At 42.6% G+C, this 22,500-nt stretch overlaps 1 protein-coding gene across 3 annotated transcripts in view; it reads right to left on the bottom strand.

Moving 5' to 3' along the window:
- Positions 1-19,897: 19,897 nt before the first annotated feature.
- Positions 19,898-22,500, bottom strand: part of LOC308073763 (NACHT, LRR and PYD domains-containing protein 3-like) — a 41,355-nt gene continuing 38,752 nt past the window's right edge. For 2 of the 3 annotated variants that reach the window (XM_080412881.1, XM_080412880.1), the window contains exon 13: positions 19,898-22,500. This exon is cut by the window's right edge and continues 140 nt beyond it. In XM_080412881.1, the coding sequence (XP_080269007.1) occupies positions 22,024-22,500 (477 nt within the window). In that variant the 3' untranslated portion in view covers positions 19,898-22,023. The other variant, XM_080412882.1, reaches the window with a different exon arrangement.

The raw sequence follows: 22,500 nt of genomic DNA on the forward strand, positions 1-22,500 counted from the left end.
ATTAAGAGTGTGTGTTCTCAAGTGGAACCCTGAAGCGTTGGGGGATTTCAGCCAAGCAATCTGATTGGTCCAAGGTGCGGTATTATTTATATTTTCCATTAATTACTTGGAAGGTGAATGCAGTCTCACGTTGGTTCCCGTGAGTCCATTCTCTTTACTGTGATTATGAATATTATACAGCTGCATCCTCCCTGCGCCCGCTGGGATATCACCGCTTTATTAATACAACATTCTATTTCCATTATGATGAGATCCAAATCATTCCTCGCCTCTCTATGTCTGTGTAATTAGCTACTTAAACACTCTATTCTTATTAAAAATGGACCCTGAGTTGCGACTGTACCTGGTACACTCTTTTTTCACTCTACACCAAATGTCTTTGCCAAAAATACAGCCGATCTACAAGCTCACATCAGTTTGATATTGATTCTATTACTTCCACTACTCAATGAAGTTGAGTTGAATTAATACATCTAGAGTAATACTGCTTTACAAGTACACACATTTGTACTTGATGTTCCAAGTCCGTACACAGAAGCATGTTTTTTTGTAATGCAAAGTTTGATTGTATTATTATTTTGGCAGTTTATACGCATTTTTTACTTATTTTCTTTTTTTACTTAAGTAGAAGTAGCAATACCACAATATAGGAATACGCTGTTACAATTAAAGGCCTGTATTAAAAAAGGTTACTTGAGTAAAATTACAAAAGTATTGGCATCAAAATATATTTACAGTCCCAAAGCAAAGGCACTCATATTTTTTAGAGCTTGTAGATCGTCTGTTTTCGAATAGCCAAAGTATAAAGTGGTTAATGTATGTTTTGTATTAATCAAAGTAACTCGTAACTAAAGCTGTCAAATAAAATGGAGTGGAGTAAAAAGTACTATATTTGAGTGTAGTGGAGTATAGTGGAGTAGAAGTATAAAGTATAAAAAAATGAAATAGTCCAAGTAAGTAGATGTACTTAGTTAATTTCCTCCACTGAGTCTGAGATCTCCATGGGAGCCAGTATGGCTCCCGTATTTAGATAGGAGAGTAGAGACAGGAAACTGAGGGCAGGGGAGAAATGTGAGACATGACGGGGGTCCTATTCAACCTTGGCTCTTCTCCACTCACACGGAACTATAGTGTGTCTGTGCTCTAAACTCACTGGCTCTCAAAGTGGGGTCCGGGAACCCCCAGGGGTCCTCGAGGGGGTTCCAGGGGGTCCCCAGGAAAATTTGTAACGGGTTAACCAGTGGTGGAAAAAGTACTAAAATGTTTTTGCTTGAGTAAAAGTATCAATACTGCAATGTGAAAATATTCTGTTACAATTAAAAGTCCGGAATTCCAAATGTACTTGAGAAAAAGTATGAATTGACATTGAGTATGAATTGAGTTACTTGACAAAAGTATTGGTATCAAAATGTACTTAAAGTACCAAAAGTAGAAAGTACTCATTATGTAGAATGTCCCATTTCACGTTTTCAAATGTATAAAATGTATACAAATCTTTTGAAAATAGCAGATCTACAAGCTTTGTATGAAAGAGTTTGTAGATCGGCTATTTTCAAATGGCCGAAATGTACTGTATATAGGGCTGAAGTGGTTAATGTATGTTTTGTAATGTTAATAAAAATCTACAAAGTAACTAGCAACTAAAGTTTTCAAAGAATTGTAGTGGAGTAAAAGTACAATATTTGCCTCTGAGATGTCTGAGAGTAGAAGTAAAAGTACTGAAAATTGGAAATAATTGCAAAATTGTACAGTACTTGAGTAAATGTACTTAGTTACTTTACACCAATGAGGAACCACTTTAACCCTATTCTTCGGATATTCAAAAATAGTCGATCAACAAGCTCACAACGTATGTAGATCTGCTATTTGCAAAAAAAAATCGAACAATCTTGACCTCCCACATAGCCTACATATTAATTTGGGGGTCCTGGACATGAAAATGTTTAGAGAACCACTGCTCTAACTGGCTGCATCACCAGGCACCCCTAGAGCCCTTTTGAATGCCCAGAAAGTTGATGCCCCTTTTGACAAACATTGCTCTGGTTGCTACACTGAATGTGAGAGCCTCTGAGCCAAAATGTAATATTCCATTCATAGACTTAGAGCAAACTCATTAGTCAGTCATTATGCTTAGTCAGTGTCATCTGGCGCAAAGTACAAGTCTTTTCAAACTTTCATATCTTTAATACCCAGACTTTCGTACAGAACACATCAAAGCCCACATTTTTTATAGAGCAAATAATTGTTATATTGCAGTTGAATGGTTGTTGTTCATTATTTTCTTTCTTTTTTCCTCGTCTTTTGGGTCTTACTTTTGGGTCTAATTGACTCGAGCAATGTTCGAAACAGGAACTCTTTACTCCAATAAAAAAAACGTGAAATATTAACATGTGCGTATGCAATATGAGAACTGCGATATTTCAGTCGTTTTTCCACCTCTGCCTAAATGTCATTTTGCACCACTAACATTTATCAACATGTCTGTCCAGTAAAATTCAACACTTAGACCTCTGGTTCCTAAAGTTTCTTGGCAGCCCAACGCGAATTGAGGTCAGAACATTCCTGAGGGCGCCGACGTTTAAAATACATTAACATAGCTGCTTTCCCGTTGTCCTGGAGTTTTAGCCGAGGCCTATAGGATAAAATGCATCATTCTTTAAGAAGCCAAACTGCTCCTGTAATCTGGTTAATGTCGACTCCATAGCAGTAAGCAGTGTGGTTTTACAGTGGTTTGGAGTGCAGGCTATAAGCTGTTGGGATCTGGTTTCCATTTCACAACAACACAACGCTATCATTACAATCGTCAGCTTGATAACTTACGTTTCAGCGGGTCCAGTTCTCATGTCCAGGGGGCCTTTGAGGTCTCAACCCCAGTGTTGGTGTTGCCTGTCATAGCCTCATACACTAGGCCTATAACAAACTGTACCTTGGTCGGATGTGGTGCCTGTAATAATCAGGGTTTGATTTGTAAAAACGAAATATAAAGGCACCGGATTTTCTTAACCACTTGAACACCTCTATAGTGGTGAAATGGACCTTTGTAACCTTGGAGTTACAATTGTACTTGGACAGCTTTTTTCCCTCCACACCAAATCTCTTCTCCACATCACAACACGTCTCGTTTTGACTAATGTTCCCCCAGATTAGGCATGCTGGGGTTCACTTGGCCAACCACTTAGCCTACTGTAAACCGTATGGGCTATATACCTACAACAGATAGCAAAAATAACTGATCTACAAGCTAACAATGCGGCACAATATTACATTATGTGAGTTTGTACATCTGCTATTTTCGCTATCTTTGAAATGAATTTATTTATTTTTTGCCCAAAATACAGAAGCCAAGATAATTGTTAAATTGTGATATCATAAGACATAAATATCCATATCAGAGAGTCTACTTTCCCCAAAAGAAAATGCATGTATTTCATTCAGTCTGGTCAGAAGCAGGGATAAAACACATAACATATTCCCACCGGCCATTAAAAAAATAGAATCAAAAGCATCTCCCCTGTTCTCCCCAGCAAATCCAACCCTGATTACACATCAGTTTGATAAAGAACATTTCAACGGGTCCTGTTCTCATGTCCAGGGGGCCTTCTCAAGGGTCCCGGCCAGTGGTGGAAAAAGTACTTAAATTCTTCACTCAAGTAAAAGTACCAATACTGCAAAATAGAAATACTCTGTTACAAGTAAAAGTCCAGAATTCTAAATTTACTTGAGTAAAAGTACAAAAGTATTGGCCTCAAAATGTACTTAAAGTAGCAAAAGTAAAAGTAATAAAATGTTTGAAAATAGCAGATCTACAAGCTCACAATGCGTCGCATCGCGACGCGTTGTGAGCTTGTAGATCGGCTATTTTCAAATAGCCTAGGTATAAAATAGGGCTAAAGTGGTTAATGTATGTTTCATGATATAATAATTTATATTTGAAAAGTAACAAGTAACTAAAGTTTTCAAATAATTGTAGTGGTAATATTTGCCTCTGAGATGTAGTGGAGTAAAAATATTGGAAATTGGAAATACTCAAGTAAAGTACAAATACCTCAAAATTGTACTTACTGTAAGTATAGTACTTAAGTAAATGTACTTAGTTACTTTCCACCACTGCTCATCAGTTTGATAAAGAGCGTTTCAACGGGTCCTATTCTCATGTCCAGGTTCCTTCCTTCCCAACTGTCCCCGACCCCAGTGTTATAGAAAACTGTACATTGGCCGGGTGCGGTCTCTGAAATAATATACAAGTGAGCGGGGAAAAAAGGAGAAGGATGAGAAAGATGGAGATGGAGTTGACTAAAACAGAGGTGAAGAGAGGCTGAGTAATATGATTTAGGTCTGGAGTCTCTCAGGACCTCATGCAGAGCAACAGATGGTAAACTCTGAATGACTCAGCTGTACCGCACATTCATACGCAGTCCTCTACTGACACCTGCTGGTGGGATTTATAGATGTGAGGCACAGCAAATTTGACTTCTTCTGTCAGTGGTTTTCCAACTTGTTGTGACCAAGGCACACCAAAAACAGCCTGTATAACATGTTTTATCCCTCTTATCACTCTGTAATTAATGTTTTATTTGCTGATAAAGGGGATATTTCACTTTCAAGCCTGTTTGGGGTCATTTTAACGTCTACTCTGGTTTTTCAGTTGCTTGATTCAGTATTCAAACATTTGATATTCATTTTATCAGACCTACATCATAGAAACCCATTGTAACTTCAAACTCCATTTTAACCATGTTAGATTCGTCCTTGGTACTCGTGACTGATATTGGCCTTCTATGTGTGAGGGGGCCATGTTTTTTCAATAACTTTTTCATTTATTTTTTATAATTAGTTTGGAAAATGAAAAAAATCTAAAATAAATGAAAAATTTGATCGAAAAACCACCGCCCCTCACGTATTAGAAGGACAATATCAGTCACTAGAACCAAGGACGGGTGTTTTCGATGAATCTATCATGGTTAAAATGGAGTTTGAAGTTACAATGGGTCTAGACGAATCCACAGAACGGCATTCATAACTGCAGTGTCAAGCGGCTGCCGCTCTGTAGCCTACAGCGACACCGCAGCTATGGCAGCGCAGTGCCAGCGCTCTTGTGGATTTGTTTATAGGATGGGGGCGTGTCTGATAAAATGAATATCAAATATCTAATTACTGAATCAAGCAACTTAAAAATTGTCTGGAGTGCTCACAAAAGCCTGAGTAGACGTTAAAATGACCCCAAACACGTTTGAAAGTGAAACATCCCTTTTCATACTTTCACAAAAAAAGTTAAGAAAAAATGGAAAAAGTGAATCTACGTTTTATTTTTTTAAGTGTATAATTCAGAACCTTTTGTACAGTTATAATATAACTGTACAAAAGGTAGTGCGTAGGGAGGCTGTCTGGTAATCAGAAGGTCTCCGGTTCACTTCCTGGCCCCGGTCTATGTGTCAAAGTGTCCCTGAGCAACGGCCCTAACCGCTTCCCCCCCCCGAGCGCTCATCATGACCATCTGAGCAGCCATCAGCAGCTAATAATAATACTAATGTGTGGTTGTCACAAAATTCCAAGGTACACCTGGACTTGTCTCACGGCACACGAGTGTGCCTCGGCACGCCGCGTGGGAACCGCATGCTCTGTGTATATATACAAAGTGGGAAGACTGATCTAAACAGAGGCGATTGTCTGTGACGTGAAGGGATTACCGAAACCCACTAGATCACTTTAACAGAGCAGCATCACATGCTTCTGCTTTTACGACACTGCCAACGAGCTCGGGACCGGCTTAATCAATCATCTCAGTGTTTTCTTCTTGAGATAGGGCGAGTCCCATTGGAGGTTCAGACCTCTATTGTGAGCCGTGATAAAGAGATCTCCACTTTGGCGCTTGGCCGTAATGATAAACACATGCGGGTCTTCCCACTATCTGGGCGAGGGCCAGTTAACTGAGACAGACACTAAACAATCTGTCACGGGCCACGCTGAGAAATGAGCTCCCCGCACACACAAAAAGGAAGATGACAAATTAGACGGAATGCGGCGAGGTGCGAGCAGATGGATTATGAACTATAAATGTATAACGAATGAACGGTGCAGGGGGGCTCAGGACTGCCAGACCCCCTCAATCAATCACCGCTCTAACAAGACAGTGGGCAGCACTTCTTGATGTCTGAGAGATGAGAGGAGAGAGAGGCAGACGCTGGCATCTGATCGTATACGCTCGCAGGGGTGTGACACGCATGACCACGCAAGCACAACGTGACACGCACACGCACACAGACACACATGCGCGTACACTGCACACACACGCACGTGCACGCACACACGCACGCACGCACGCACGCACGCACGCACGCACGCACGCACGCACGCACGCACGCACGCACGCACGCACGCACGCACGCACACACACACACACACACACACACACACACACACACACACACACACACACACAGAGTTATGGGCGAGAGGAAGCTAATCAAAGTGCGTCTCAGACTCACTATCAAAGCACCTGGGATGACAAGTAGTCTCCATTATTTAGTGTTTGTCTTGTCTGCTTATGAACTTATTATGAACTCTCTCTCTCTCTCTCTCTCTCTCTCTCTCTCTCTCTCTCTCTCTCTCTCTCTCTCTATCCCTCCTTTGCATTCTCTATCTAGTTCTCTATCTCCCTTCCGTCCTTTCATTTCTCAACAAAACCCTGTTAATCCCTTTCACTCCCTCAAATACATTTTCCTTGTCAAAACAGACCTCGTAGCCCCACAACCCTCACACACGGCCCACCCACCTGCCAGCCAGCCAGCCCCTGCTGCCCCCCACAGACAGACAGGCAGACAGGCAGACAGGCAGCTAGAGCTTTGGGGTACAGGTGCTGGGTTGAAGAGGTTTGAGTCCAGTGAGTCACAATGAGCCAACAGCCTCTCGTGCATACTGAAGGTCCTATTGTCAGGGCCTTAGACCTACACTAGAGGCCCAGGCATGGGGAGGAAGAGAGAGAGAGAGAGCGAGAGAGAGAGAGAGAGAGTGAGAGAGAGGAGAGGGAGGGATACAGGAGGGGGTGCAGGCTATTGAGGTTCGGGGGGCTGAACAATGACGCTGTAGGCTGACACACACTCGTGCATGCACACACGCAGGGGTGTACGTGTGCGCTCACAAATGCCTACACACACATGCTCGCGCACACATGCTCGCGCACGCACGCACGCACGCACGCACGCACGCACGCACGCACGCACGCACGCACGCACACACACACACACACACACACACACACACACACACACACACACACACACACACACACACACACACACACACACACACACACACACACACACACACACACACACACACACACACACACACACACACACACACACACGCACAGCCACTCCTCATCCCTCTCAGCTTCCTCCTGGCTCAGCCTTTATGAGAAGAGCAGTGTGAGTTTGACACGGCTATTATCCTTCCCTTACTACACCCCCCCCCCTCCTGCTTCTGCTCCTCCTCCACCTCCTCCTCCTCCTCCTCCTCCTCCTCCTCCCCCTTCCACTCATCCTTTCTTCTCCTGCCCTCCTTTCTCCTGTTCTTCTGTCCCACAACAGGCGTAGGGCTCTCATATCCAAATGAAAGACTGTGTGTGTGTGTGTGTGTGTGTGTGTGTGTGTGTGTGTGTGTGTGTGTGTGTGTGTGTGTGTGTGTGTGTGTGTGTGTGTGTGTGTGTGTGTGTGTGTGTGTGTGCTCTGAGATCACTGACTGGGTCATACAGCCATGCAAACAGCAGCAGGACTTCATGGCTGAACTGGTCTCGGACCAGTGGCCCTCACATTCAATTCTGGGGTTCTTTTTGTTAGTCCGACCCCTGGCGTCCACAGAGTCTCTGTGGCTCCGCCCACCTCTCTGGTACACCGCAAACTGTTTCACTTCATGGAGCATCATGGTACTTCAGCCACACCTACACCCAGTGGTAGACAACGCACTCAACCCCAGTACTTGAGTCAAAGTATAGATACTCCTGGTCAAATATTACTCAAGTTGCTCTGTCGAATTTGTACTTGAGTTAAACCTTAAACCCTCTAGACGTAGTAAACTGGAGCAGAGTTGACTTTACTTGGACTGCATTTGCATCTACACCAAATCTCTTAAAATAATAGCCGATCGACAAGCTCACGAGTGACGCATTGTGAGCTTGAAGATTTTTGGCGAATGTTGTCCATTCTGGGGTTCAAGTGGTGAAAAATACTATACATAGGGCTGAAGCATACCGACTCAGCTGAAGCATTCATGCTCAGCGTCTCTTGCTGCTACCACACCTCCACAGCCTCCTCCTGTTAGCATTTATGTTTCAATATTTTAGCATGTCATTCAATACGGGTTGATAATATATTGTATCATGTTAAATGGTAATGGTGCATTAACGTATATAGCGCATTTCTCCGGTTCCCACGCTTCCACTGCTGCCCGTTCTTTTAAAATCTGTGTATCTTTCAGTTCCGCCCTATGATGGATCCAGACAGAGTGTCAATAATCATGCCAACGTAATAACTGTGCATCTTTAGGCTGCTTCAGGGGATCCATGATCTCAGACTCTGTATCATGCATATTGTTCTGGGGCATCACAGGAGCACCACCAAATACAACGCATTATATCACTGCAATAAATGGTTTTATCTAGGCAAGTGTCTTGACAGAAATTAGTTTTACCAGAGCAACCAGACAGAAAGAAAGAGAGAATAGAAGAGAAGGAGAGGGAGAGGGAGGGGCAGACCAAGGAAACAAAAGAAAATACAATAAAGCACACCAGAGCTTTCTATTGGAGAGTTGCGTCAACTCTCCTTATATGGCTCTGAGGTACACATACTCACAGACAGCTTGTTCAGAAGAGAGAGAGAGAGAGAGAGAGAGAGAGAGAGAGAGAGAGAGAGAGAGAGAGAGAGAGAGAGAGAGAGAGAGAGAGAGAGAGGAAGAGGGAGAGGGAGAGGGACTCAGGGACAGTGTTGTTGTTGTGTATTGGCAGGCACTCCATCGGTGGGATTAAGACTCCAGAACAGAGTGATGGAACTCAGCTCTGATCCCTGAGGAGAGGAGAGGAGAGGAGAGGAGAGGAGAGGAGAGGAGAGGAGAGGAGAGGAGAGGAGAGGAGAGGAGAGGAGAGGAGAGGAGAGGAGAGGAGAGGAGAGGAGAGGAGAGGAGAGTTGGGATGTGCTACTGTACAAGCTTGTGGATCTGCTATTTTCACTATTCATCGTACAACAAATTATAAGGGGCTTAATTGGTTAATCCAACTGTGTAAAATGCATTAGTGCTTGTTCAGACTGAGTACCACAGTAGGAAATAAAGACCGTATTTCTCCGGCGGCTGATGGCATCATAGCCGTCTTAAAAAAACTAGTACGGGCTGACATACAGTACCTATAGGGTCACTCATCAGCCAGCGTGCATGTTCAGCACCCTTCGGAGTGGTCGACAGTACAGTATGTCTTCAACACAACGAGCACCAGTCACTTTAAAGGACAAACCACCCTGTATGTCCTCACCTGTCAATTTACAAAACAGGACGTCTCTGTAAAAAATAATGTGTTAAGTGACCTGCATGGTTGTATAATGGAAAATATGAATCTATAGTCAGGGTGAAGGTTGACCATTTATTAGGAAGATTCAGCAGAGCAACAGCAGTACAGATCAGTATAGCCAGGCCTAATGGCCTGACCAACAGCCCTACGGGGCAGAAGGCTTTTGAGCACCAATCTCAGACAGTTCTTATAGTCCACTCTATAGAGATGCTATTCTAAATAGTCATATAAGGATATGTACTATAGATAATTGCGACACACAAATAGTTACACAAGTACTGATTCGCTGACAGAGGGAGAGTAAGCATGGAGGAGTCAGCTCAGCTGTTAGATTGACAGCTGTAGTTGAGTTAGAATTAGCACATTGTATTGTGAAAGCTTGCTGACTAGACCTTCAATGAGATTGAATGGAAGGCCAACAAGTACACAATACATATATTTGGCAATCTATACATTTCCGCAAAATAATACATGAATAAATAAAATCCACATGGCTCTGTGCTATTGTACAGAGGAATTTCCATACCATACTACAGATGCTCTCTATATTGGATCTGTAGAGGTTCCACAAGATATTACTGTTCATTCCGAACTTCTTGAGCTACCTAAAAAGGAACAGATTTCACATCCACTTTACAACGCCATCAACTCATTATTAAGCGGTCTGGCTTGTCTGTTGGCAGATATTCAAATCTGATCTGCTGTGTATATCGTTTCCGTATTGTCATGTTGCACTAATGTGAGCCCTGTAAATTTGTTGGGTTGTCACAGCACTACAGGCTAAACTAAATACAATAAATATTTGAATGAACATTAGTACTAAAGTGATTATGAACCCCAAATCTATTTCCACAATTGCTAACAGCTTACACGAAACATATCCAAGATTGTATTGGCTGAATAAACAGGCTGATGGTTGATTGAAGTTGGCTGCATTGCATCCATTACTAAACACTTTTCAAATGGTATCACTTTTCACGACCACACAGTTTTCAATATTGCTCCTGAAAGATGCAAATCCCCCTGCTCGTTTTTATTTGGCCTTATGGATACATTGTTTATCCCACCCTGTGTTTGTTGTTTTTGAGTTGTTTGTTTTTGGAGCGTGTAAACTAGTGCTGTAATCCACTGTAAGGTGATTAACTAAAGCACTCTAGGAATCTCAGCATGCAGGAAAAAAGGTTAGAGCTCATGGAATCACCTCAACCTCCCCCTTCCTCTGAAGTAATACTTAGCATGGACCGTGCACACCGACACCATGGCGAGGAGGGCTAGGCAGCGCCTGTACCAGTTCAGACAGCTGAGGAAATTCAAAGTCTCCCGGTAGAGCCTGAAATCCCTCTACTCCGCCACTATCACAGAGCATTCTGACAGGGGCTATTGCTGTTTGCTATGGGAATAGCTGCTCTTGGGACCAGCGAGCCCTACAGAGGGTGGTGCGCTTGGCCGAGCGCGCCATGGGGACTTGACTCCGCTCCCTGCAGGACTCATACTTCCAGGAGATGTGTGAGCAGAGCTAAAAGGATTGTGAAGGAACCCCATTACCCCAGCAATAGTCTTTGGAGACGGGCTGTTGGCTCACACGAGTTCCAAATGGTTTCGCCTAACAGTCTGTATCGAAAGCTCTGAAAATGTATAGAAAATCAAACAGATGTCCCGCCTCCCCCCGCTTCTGTTTCACCCTTGCAATCACGTTAATGAGTTCTACTGGAAACCAAATTAGTCAAAGCCTATCTAGCTTCCTGCTTAGCATAAATTGAAGTAAAACCCTATATTTTAAAGATATTTTAAAATATATTTTCATGAGCGGAAATGAGAAAACAGATGACAGCTTCTAGGTTGCGAGGTTGAGTTATATAGACTCTCTGTAGCTTTCAAAGATTGTGGAAATGCTGTCTGGCTTGAGATACTACCCCAGCAATGGACAGAAAAGAAACAACTACCAGCACTGAATAAATTGCACCTTAAAAGCAAGGAGTAATACTGCTCCTAGTCTGTCCGTTTTCCCCTCTGTCTTACTGCCAGCGCCTCGGTGTCTCCGTCACCTCACTGCTGCCCGACATCTCGGTGTCTCCGTCACCTCACTGCTGCCGGACGTCTCAGCACTTTGTTTACTTCCCTCGCTGACTGCATTTCCTTCCTGCATGGGGCTTATTTGTCAACTTCGCTTCCTGTCTCAAGGTCACCCCTCTCCTCCATCACTCCTCTCTTCTCCTCTCCTCTCCTCTCCTACCCCTCTCCTCTCATCTCATCTCCTCGCCTCCATACCTTCCCTCCCCTTCCCTCCCCTCCTGTCTCTTCCTCTCCTCTCCTCTCCTCTCCTCTCCTCTCCTCTCCTCTCCTCTCCTCTCCTCTCCTCTCCTCTCCTCTCCTCTCCTCTCCTCCATACCTTCCCTCCCCTCCTGTCCCGTCCTCTCCTCTCCTTGTATCAATGCCAGGGGAAAGGCGCGGGCTCTTGGCAGCTAAGGTAAAAATCGATATCCCTGAGCGCTCGCTTGCCTGAGCTCTAATATCCTCCAAACACCACCTGCCAAAATATTGATGCTGTATTCATGGCAGATACTTAGAGAAGGAGACATGAGAACAAGGAAAGAGACACGGCGGGCCGTCCGCTCGCCGGTGGGCTCTTAAGGAAAGAAGCCTGCAGCCAATATTAATACATGATTGATACATTTTTCTGCAGTTTCTGCAGACTTCAGTTTGTGCTGCTGGCTCCGGCTCAGTTCCGCTCACCTCGGCTAATTTTTTAAGTAAAGCTCAACGAGGAGCTCCGGTTTTATTGATCAGCAGGCTGTAGCAGGTAATTCACAAGACAGGAGCACCGATTATGTGGCAAATAAGCATGGCTTTAGGTTTGTTTTGTTTAGAAAATAGCCTCACTCATACAGTATATTAACCAGCTTCCTGTGATGGGCATATTACATTTTACAACCTTAATGGTTTTAGAAAAATAGATTTCTAAAACCATTAAGGTTGTAAAATGTTCAAAACATTCAGATTTTCTTTTCTCAAAACGTTTTAAAAATTGCACTTGACATTGCTTACAATCATCATGGTGTACTAGAAGGTCAGCCCTATGCAGACTGTCAAGTTTTTATCCTGCTATAGTTTTTTAACTGAACTAGAAAACAAACTACAAATTCAGCCTAGGGGGGTTTCATTCCCTTCACGTAGTTAAAACCTAACATTATTCATTATGTGTCAGTAAAGTAAAATTACATTGTCTTTTCTTCAGACAGCTGTGGTCTCATAGACGAGGGACATTTGCATTTATTCCCGGGATGGCAGAAAAGCAGATGGGGGAGACGGAGACAAACGCAACGCGTGTTTAATCCTGCGCTGTCTGCCCCCCCACCTTGCGGTGAGCGTATGTGACAGACGCCGGGATCTGTAGAGGCGTGTTGATGGGTTTGACCTCCTAACTCCATAAATGCTCCGAACTTCATCGTGTGGGTTGGAACAACAGGAGGAGACTCGGCGAGCATTGGTATTCCGGTGACGTGTGTGTCATTGTCCCCTGACATGTCTAAAGATTCGCATACAGGCAGGCGGAGAGGCGACGTGGACATGAATGGGCCGGTGGGAACGATTGCGGTGGTTAACATGCAAATGACTCTGGTAATGGGCCTGGCAAGGTCATCGGAGGTCAAACCCTGTGATAATTCAGTGTCAGATTAAAGCGTCATCCATTATAAAAGGATTGTGTGTGTGCGTGTGTGTGTGCGTGTGTGCGTGCGTGCGTGCGTGCGTGTGTGCGTGCACGTGTGTGTGTGTGTGTGTGTGTGTGTGTGTGTGTGTGTGTGTGCGTGTGCGTGTGTGTGTGTGTGTGTGTCCTTGCAGCTGGACTTGTTCCCGGTGATACATTGTGACACTCACGGCTCAGAGAGCGGTCTGCTTCTCCAACCCCGTCTGCAATACATCAATCACACAGGATGAAAGAATCACAGAGACAGACAGACAGACAGACAGACAGACAGACAGACAGACAGACAGACAGACAGAGAGATCTAGAAATATAGAAATATAGAAATATAGGGAGAGATATAAATACAGAAAAAGAGAGAGAGAGCACTTTGATATGCTTATTTAATGTTTAATATTTTTCTCCCTGCCCTTTTTCTTCTCCCTTTTCTGGAAGACAACAAAATGATGGATCTTACGCGAAAACAGATTTCACCCACTTCTTTACATCTTTAAACCAGTGACGACAATAAAGTTCTCTGATTCTGAAAATAACTATCGCACAGTGGCAGAAAGGATGTAGGAAGAGAGAGACAGAGAAAGAAAGAAAGACAGACAGAAAAACAAACAGACAGAGTCAGGGATGTGGGCAGGCCGATTTGATGTGTGGGTTGCCAGGTTGTTTGGGGACAATCCATTTTTTATCATTCCTTTTTTTTTTTTACTTTATTGATACGCCCCCCTGCGGAGTTAAATGCCATGGCGGCCTCCCTCCACCAGATCTGTCTGCTTAGAGAGACGATTGATTGGTCTGCCATTTGATCCTCCGGCCTACGGTGAAGGATGGGGGCTGACAGAATCATGAGAGAGTGACGACCTCCCCTCCTTCCTACACTCTCACCCCCCCTCTCCCATCCCTCCCTCCCTCCCTCTCACCCTCTTTTTGTACCATCCATCCATCCATGCCCTCCTGCTGTGTGTCCGTAATGGTCTCGTTTTTCCCCTGCTAAGTGCCTCTTTAAAAACCCTGGGAATACGTGGTTTTTGAGAGTCGTTTTAATGAATCCTGCCCATCGCTCCGTTGTGCTAAAAGTCACATATAAATGTCCACCGGTCACTCCCCGGCTAATAGCCAGCATCCATAAAGCCAGACACTATCATCGACTGTCGTCGATGGCAAATCCCTGCCCCGTGAAGTGATTTAGAGAGAAAATAATGAAACGGTGAAGTAATGCCCGATGTATACTTGGTTAGGGGCGGTGTCGCACATGCGAAAACAGCAGAGCTACAAGCTTGCGACGCGTCACATTGCTGACACGTCGCGAGCTTGTAGATCTGCTGTTTCCGGTATAAGTATAAATCACCCTTTATGCAGCTCTCATGCACACACTCTCATTTACTAAGTAACCTAGAACCAGACGCCGTTTCTCTCGACTCTTTCCCCGTTTAAGACAATGAATTATACAGTGAATTAAGTGCTGAATTATGTCCGCTCAATGCACGACACACGGGTGCACGTGTAATAACGAGAGAGGGAGATAAATGAATGAATCCCATATTGAATTAACCCCTAGGATCCAGGCAACACTCATTACATGACGCACTGCGTACACATGTCAGGGACACGTTGCCTTAAGTGGGTGATTAATGAAAGAAAAGACATGCATTTTAAAGCCTGGACATGAGAGAATAACATACTATAGGCTGAGGAAATGGATGGAGAGAATCTGTGAGGGCGGTAACAGGATACCTCTGGATTAATATGTTCAGAGAACACGCTATCAATTACACCAAGGCACCCTAACATCAAAAAGGAGTGTGGGGAGGGGTGGACGGAGGTGACAAAGGGAAAATTTCCACAAAAACAGGGGGAGAGAGAGAGAGAGAGAGAGAGAGAGAGAGAGAGAGAGAGAGAGAGAGAGAGAGATTCAATAGTCTGCAATGCCACCGTGTGGTGAAACACGGCATCCAGTCTTGGGCTGACCATGACAAGATCCAGGGTGATTTATTGCAAAGGGCAGAGACCTACAAAATGGGGTCCCCAATCTGTCCTCAGCTAAATATATGCTTAATGAGAAAATGTGGACCTTTTTATAAAACAGAATACAGTATCTAAAAGCTAGCTTCATTTACAGTCAATCATAGGTTCTCTATTGTGGGCCTCCAGAGGACGAGGAGTGTCTGTTGAGTTTCTTTCTAGATAACTGAGCGTAAACCAGCAACTACTGTACTACTGTATGACAGCAAGATAATTAATCATTGTTTACCTAGTGGAACAGAACACCAGAAAAGTAAGTGTGTGTGTCTGCGTGCGTGCGTGCGTGCGTGCGTGCGTGAGTGCGTATACGTATACAATATTCCACAGAAGTCATAGTGACCAAACAACACTGAGCAAGCAGAAGACCAAACAATCTATTCATATGTTGATGAAGGTGTGAAGCTCGGTCTCAACATAAACACAACTTCCCTTCCCTATATCAGAGAGGAATGCAGGAGTCTCTCTTATCACTGCCACCTCCAATAACTGAATTTATGGAGACACCTCTTTGGCTTGCTATATGTAAACGTCAGTATTCTAATCCCCAATAATCCCTTCCAAGAGGGTGATGGAGGACGTATGGGACAGGTAGAACTGCAGCTCACCCAGTGAGGAGGAGGGGGTTTCCAAACGCAGCCATCTCAAGAATGTTTCTGTAACTTCACGCAACCGTGCATCTGTGGAGGAAAACGCAACGGATTCCAGAGAGGGATTAGTGTTGCTGACTGATATGCTGTTGACCCGGGTTAATAGAGATACAGGATGATGTCATCACCTGCAGGTTTACCGTCCTGTTAAGCACTTTGACCCCGCCGTCCTTACTTTGGGCATGTTGAAATAATTGTAATATTTTTTTTTAAAATGCAGATCTACAAGCTCAAAGTACCTCGCCATGCAACACACTGTGAGCTTGGAGGAATAGCTTGCAGATATTTTCGATAAAATAAAAATGTATATATGAAATAGGGCTTAAGTGGTTAAGAGTCAATATTAAGATTTTGTTGATTATGCTAGAGAAGCACAATGTCTTGTCAAAATAAACTGTATTGGAAAACAACATGGAGGTGAAATTAGGACCAAATAAAGTCTATTGCAATAAACACATGGGAAAGTCCTCTATTCTCTGCATCTTTCTCCTATGTACCTGAACATGTGCAGTAGCCCTAAAGATTTAGATATTAAATTGAAGGCTGTGATACTTCCCCGGATCACCGTCTAAATCACTTAGATTACATTTCAGAATCCAGACTGGAAAAGAAGTGTGTGTATTTGTGAACTGTGATGATCCTTTATATTATGTCATCTAGTTTTCTAATCAGGCACAAATTCTGACCTGAGACACCAGCTGGCGAATGCATTTAACTAGCTGCAGTGGAATGTAAAGCCAGTGGTGGCCTAAATACTCATATTTTTTACTTAATTAAAAATAGCATTATCATAATGTAGAAATACTTTGTTACAAGTAGCCTAGATGTCCTGTAATCACAATTTTACCTGAGTAAAGGTACAAAAGTACTGTATTGCCATCAAAATACGTGCAGTACCAAACATGAAAGTATTCATTATGCAGAATGGACCATTTCACTATTGGATTGTAATTAGTAATGCGTTAATGTGTTTGTTCACAGTGTTCATCACTTTAATACTGCAGCTGGTAAAGGTGGGGCTGATTGTAATTACTTGATCTGCTGCTGTGTAGCTTAATAACACATAATCATTCACATCACTTAATGTAAGTTGGTATTAATAATGTAAATCTGCAGAGTAACAAGGAGTAAAATTAACAATATTTGCTTTTGAGATGTAGTGGAGTAGTAAATAAAGTATAAAAACAAGAAAGCCTCAGCAAACCGTAACATCCGTGTCTGTCCAGACTGTAGAAGTATATGTAGTGAATGAAGACTTTGAAGTAATTTAATAAGCATGGTGTGTGAGGTCACAGTGACCATGACCTTTGACCAGCTACTTCTAATCAGTTGATCCATCCAAGTGGACGTTTGTGCCAAATGTCTTGACATTCCCTCAAGGTATTCCTGCCATACTGCGTTCACGGGGCTGGGACAGACATGAGGTCACAGTGACCTTGACCTTTGACCTTCTGCTTCTGATCTGTTTTTCCTTGAGTCTGAGTGGACGTCTGTGGCGAATGCCTTGAAATTCCATCAAGGTGTTCCTGAGATATTGCATTCACAATGTTTGGATGGACAGACAGACAGACAGACAGACAGACAACCTGAAATACATACCTGGCTGTATACACTGGCGTAGGAGACATAGAAATGGAAAAGCTCAAGTAAAGTTAAAGGACCTTAGAATTGCACTGAAGTGCAGTACTTGAGTAAATGTACTAAGTTACTCCCCCACCACTGTATAAAACAGGTCCTGCTCTGACTGTACCATCATTGAGTAGCATATAGTTTCACCTCATGCATCATCAGAGGAAAATGGAGCTCAGTCCAAAAACGGATTAATATAAGTGAGTTATATTGTGTCGACCTGGGAGGGTAACATTAAACACATGCTTGGATAGAGATATGATCTCATCACAGCCCGTTTAACCCTTCACTGATATCAGTTGATAGCATTTGGGGGTGAGTTTTGATTTAGAATGCATTTTGTTTGAAATTCAACTAAATAATGATGAAGTTTGGCCTTTGGCAACTACCTGTATGTTTGTCCTTTGAACTGTGAATACGGCAGTAGCACATTCAAAGCATTACTAGCTGACTGAGAAATTATAGTCAGATAAAAAAAGAGAATGCAGGGTTTGCTATAATTCATGTAAGAACAAAATCAACAAATTATACATGATATACTATACAGTATATATATGTACTAGAGGTTCGGGCCCTCACACCTACAGTACGTTGCACTGCCGATCCGACCAGTATGCCCATATATAGAGATCTCTGTATCTGTCCCTTTTATGCCCATATATAGATCGCTGATGTCATAAGTATATGCCCAGGGGCGGCCATAGCTGAGTGGTTAGTGAGCCCGCCTAGGGAACCAGCTGGCCCTGGTTGCCCCAGGTTCGATTCCAGGCTATCCCAGCATATGTGCCGATGATATGAAATTTGTCCCTGAGCAAGACTCTTAACCCCAATTGCTCACAGGTTCTCATTGGAAACAAGACCGCAAGGACTTTCATGAACGACCTGTTAAAAGGAATTATCCTTATCCTTATCCATATATGAGCATGCCCCCTTTTGTGCCCATATATGGAGCTGACTGATTTGTTTGCGCCTGATTTTCTTGATTAAATTCAAGTTATTATTATTATTATCATTATTATGCCATGACGACACATTGAGGTTAGACAACACACTCCATATTTGGGCGTAGCTGCATTGGGAACTCTTATATGGTTATGGCTGAGTCATAGTGACATGATCATGACAACGTGGTCCACAGGCCCACCCGCCAGCCGGCCATTCCTCCCTTAAGCCAATTTCAATATAACATAAAGAAGGCTTTTTCACATCATACAATTGTTAGATAGGTTGCTATAGTTAACCACTAGATATTTGCTAGTCCTAGTCGTTATGGATACCAACCTGAGTTAGACCACGCCACAGAATGCCTGCAACTCCATAAATGGAGATAACTGACTTATCAAGGTCTGATATCATAGACTCTATCTTTGGGCATGACCAACATTAGGACTCCATATATGGATATGACAGATTCATATGACATCACCAGGATCACGGGATGACACAAGCCAATAATATAAAAGGCAAGGGAACCTCAGGGACAGATTCAGATCCAACGGCGATACCCTAACCCAAAGACTCCAACGATCTCCAAGACACAGCTCTTTGACATACACCACTTTTATTTTTAAGAGCAAATAAACTGAAACAAAATGATTATGATCATTTGATGCTAATGAGTTTATTTTATTCTCATTATGTCTCTATTCATTCTTATATGTTATAAAGGAGACACGTTCAAGAAAATATAGACATTTATGAAATGATATGCCATGTTTAAACAGGAGGGCGTATTATACAGTAACTACATATCATATCAGATATTTACTATCTGAAGATCCGGATCCGGATCCGCGGATCCAGTCTGGGTTTTCTTCTAAATAAAAATAGCAAAATCAACAAGAAGCTAACATTTTGATAAAAAAAACAAAACAGTACTGAGTTTGGTGAGGTTCTATATTGTCTGAATCACTTTATTTGCTTCCATTTACGTTCTAAAAGAGTGACTTTGAGAGCTGTTTCAGCAACAATGTAAGTCAATGAGGAGCATATTTTGAATTATCAATTTCTAATCAATGGAGCAATTATTTTTGATTTCTTGTCCACCTTTGGAGTTACATAATGAAAAGGTAACTAAACAACCCAAACCTCTAACAAAGTGGTCTTGCCCTTTAAGACCTGAAGCCCATTCTACAAATGTTTTATAAATCCCAACAGTTTTCTGAAAAACATATGTTTCTATATCAGTGGTTCTCAAACTTTTTCATGTCAAGGACCCCCAAAATGATGTGTATTTGGCCGCGGACCCCCATCTCAAAATGTTTTGTTCCAGGGACCCCCCAGAAGCAAAGAATAAGAGTTAAAAAATGTTCACTTTAAACAATATATATTCAAAGATTTGCACACATTTTCACATTTTCGCTATTTCAAAATAGCTGATCTACAAGCTCATAGCGCGGCACTCGGTGCCGCGCTATGAGCTTGTAGATCTGCTATTTCTATAATTCCTATTAACAGACCTTGTATTGAACTGTACTTTCATGTGTTTTTTCTGCAAACTTCTAATAAAGTATTCAATCAATAATCAATCAATCAATCTTGATGAGGAGTATTAACACACACAGGGCAGCACTGTCATATCCTTCAGTGGACAGCAGAGAGCACCAGAACACTATAAATTAATTACCTTACGCGTCCATTTGGTTCCATTTGAACCCTCTCAGAGTTAAATGAATACTGAGGATTTCTGATAGATATAGTGTTTGGTCACACTCTCTAGCAGTGGTTCTCAACCTATTCAGGCCGTGAGCCCCCAAAATAATCATATTTGAACTGGGGACCCCCCAAAATATTCATATTTGAACTGGGGACCCCCCAAAATAATCATATTTGAACTGGGGACCCCACAAAATATTCATATCTGAACTGGGGACCGCCCAAAATAATCATATTTGAACTGGGGACCCCCCTAAAATAATCATATTTGAACTGGGGACCCCCCATCCTGACAAGCACTTGGAATTTGTAGGAGTTGAGGCTTTACATTTAGTTTGACTCGGTTCCACAGATACATAGTGAAAATAGCTGATCTACAAGCTCCCAACGCTTATATTTTTGCCTCTTTCTTAGGTAATGTTTGAAAAATTTTCATAGCATACTTTGTTTATTACTTTTGACGCATTAATTGCTTTATTTTTTCTTAAAAGTCTTAAAAGTCATTAAATTGTAACTTTATAAATGTGCAGATACCCTGAATACACTTATACTGTATGTTGGTTTGTTTACTGTTTAAGTGAGATAACAATGTTGCACATTAAGATAATCATCTGGGGACCCCCAAAGTCATTTGGGGGTCCCCCCGGGGGGTCCCAACCCACAGGTTGAGAATTACTGCTCTATAGCAATGATTACTATCAGAATATAGAGATATTTAACACTTATTTTAATAAAGAAATATCACCTTTAACTCTGAGAGTGTACACATGGAACCAAATGGACCCTTACAGGTCTGTAACTCTGAGAGTGTACACATGGAACCAAATGGACCTATAAGGGTCCATGTTTTTGCATATTTTGCAACTTTTAACATATTTCGCATTTTCGCAACTTCGTGCAATTTCACCGCATAAAATTTTAAAAAAAAAGAAGCATATTTCGTCGCAAAATCAAGGATTTTAGCCTGCATAATCAAGAGTTTTAGCCCGCATAATCAAGGATTTTTGCCCGCGTTTTTCTGGAGGGTCTATCTAATGAACATCACAGTGTGTGTGCGTGTGCGTGTGTGTGTTAGCTCAGTACAGACAGGTGAATGACCCTCACTGCACACACCGCACCCTTCTTTATTTATGGAAAATCTTCTGAAATAAAACAATAATAAAAATATATATATAGTAAACAGAAAAAAGGGCTATTTTTTGTGACCCATAAAAATGGATCCATGACCCAAACATGGGTCCTGACCAAGGGGCCAGCTTGAGAATTTTACATCGACTCCAATACAGAAGAGACAGTTCATATGAATGGCCTGTAGTTTCGCTGTTTTACCCCTGCTGGTGTCAAAAAGAATTTCTCTCAATGCATGAGGATGGGTTTTTGACAGAGATTTTCTTACCTTAATAAAAATTGTCATAAATACTATTAGGCTTCCAGTCGCTAGTTTAAAGTTTCCTTTCAATCATCATGATGTGCGTTTTGGTAAACTATGGTCCCATTTATTTTAAAATTGACGATGAAGTAGGTTATGCTCTAGGAGGGGCGGGATGATTTGATTGACAAGCTACACAACCAATAGCATTCATTCCCCGCCCCCGCTTTTGATTGACAAGCTACCCAACCAATAATGGTCTGGTGGCATTCTGCAGGATATGACGTGATATTGAAAGATGGCGGATTTGAAATAGCTGAACAATGGGCTTCATTTACGGTCTGTAGAGTCTAGGGCTGTAACGCTGTCTATTATTTTTATACAGTCTATGGTCCTGACCCAGTGTTTGGGAAACAGTGTGTTAGACAAACAGAGCAGTGAGAGCAGGTCACACGCTCTCTGTCCTCACACCCTGTCTGTCCTCACACAGAGACATAGAGCCATAAAAAATACTGAACCCAGGGTAGAGAGGTTCAGTGAATGTGTTCTGGAAGGTGTACAGGTGTCTCAGTGTCTCAGAGGAACACTGATAGAAGGACAGAGTCCCAGCAGAACAGTCTAGATACACTGCTACTCTGTTGACCCTGTGATCCACTACTACTGTGTTGGAGTCAGAGAGAGGGTTAGGAAGGACAGTTCTCCTCCTATTATGTGTGGCAGAGTAACTGATGCTCTGGAGATCATCGCTACAGCACAGACTCCAGGACTTGTTATTCCATCCAAGTCTACAGTCATCACTCGTTCCTTTCCTGTTGATTCCTCTGTAAGTCACTGCTATATGAACCCCTACACTCCACTCTACCTCCCAGTAACAGCGTCCAGTCAGACCCTCTGTACACAGAATCTGTGACCACGCTCCATCAAA

Source organism: Gymnoscopelus braueri (assembly GCF_963280865.1).
Source record: "Gymnoscopelus braueri genome assembly, chromosome: 18".
In the NCBI taxonomy this organism is placed as follows: domain Eukaryota; kingdom Metazoa; phylum Chordata; class Actinopteri; order Myctophiformes; family Myctophidae; genus Gymnoscopelus; species Gymnoscopelus braueri.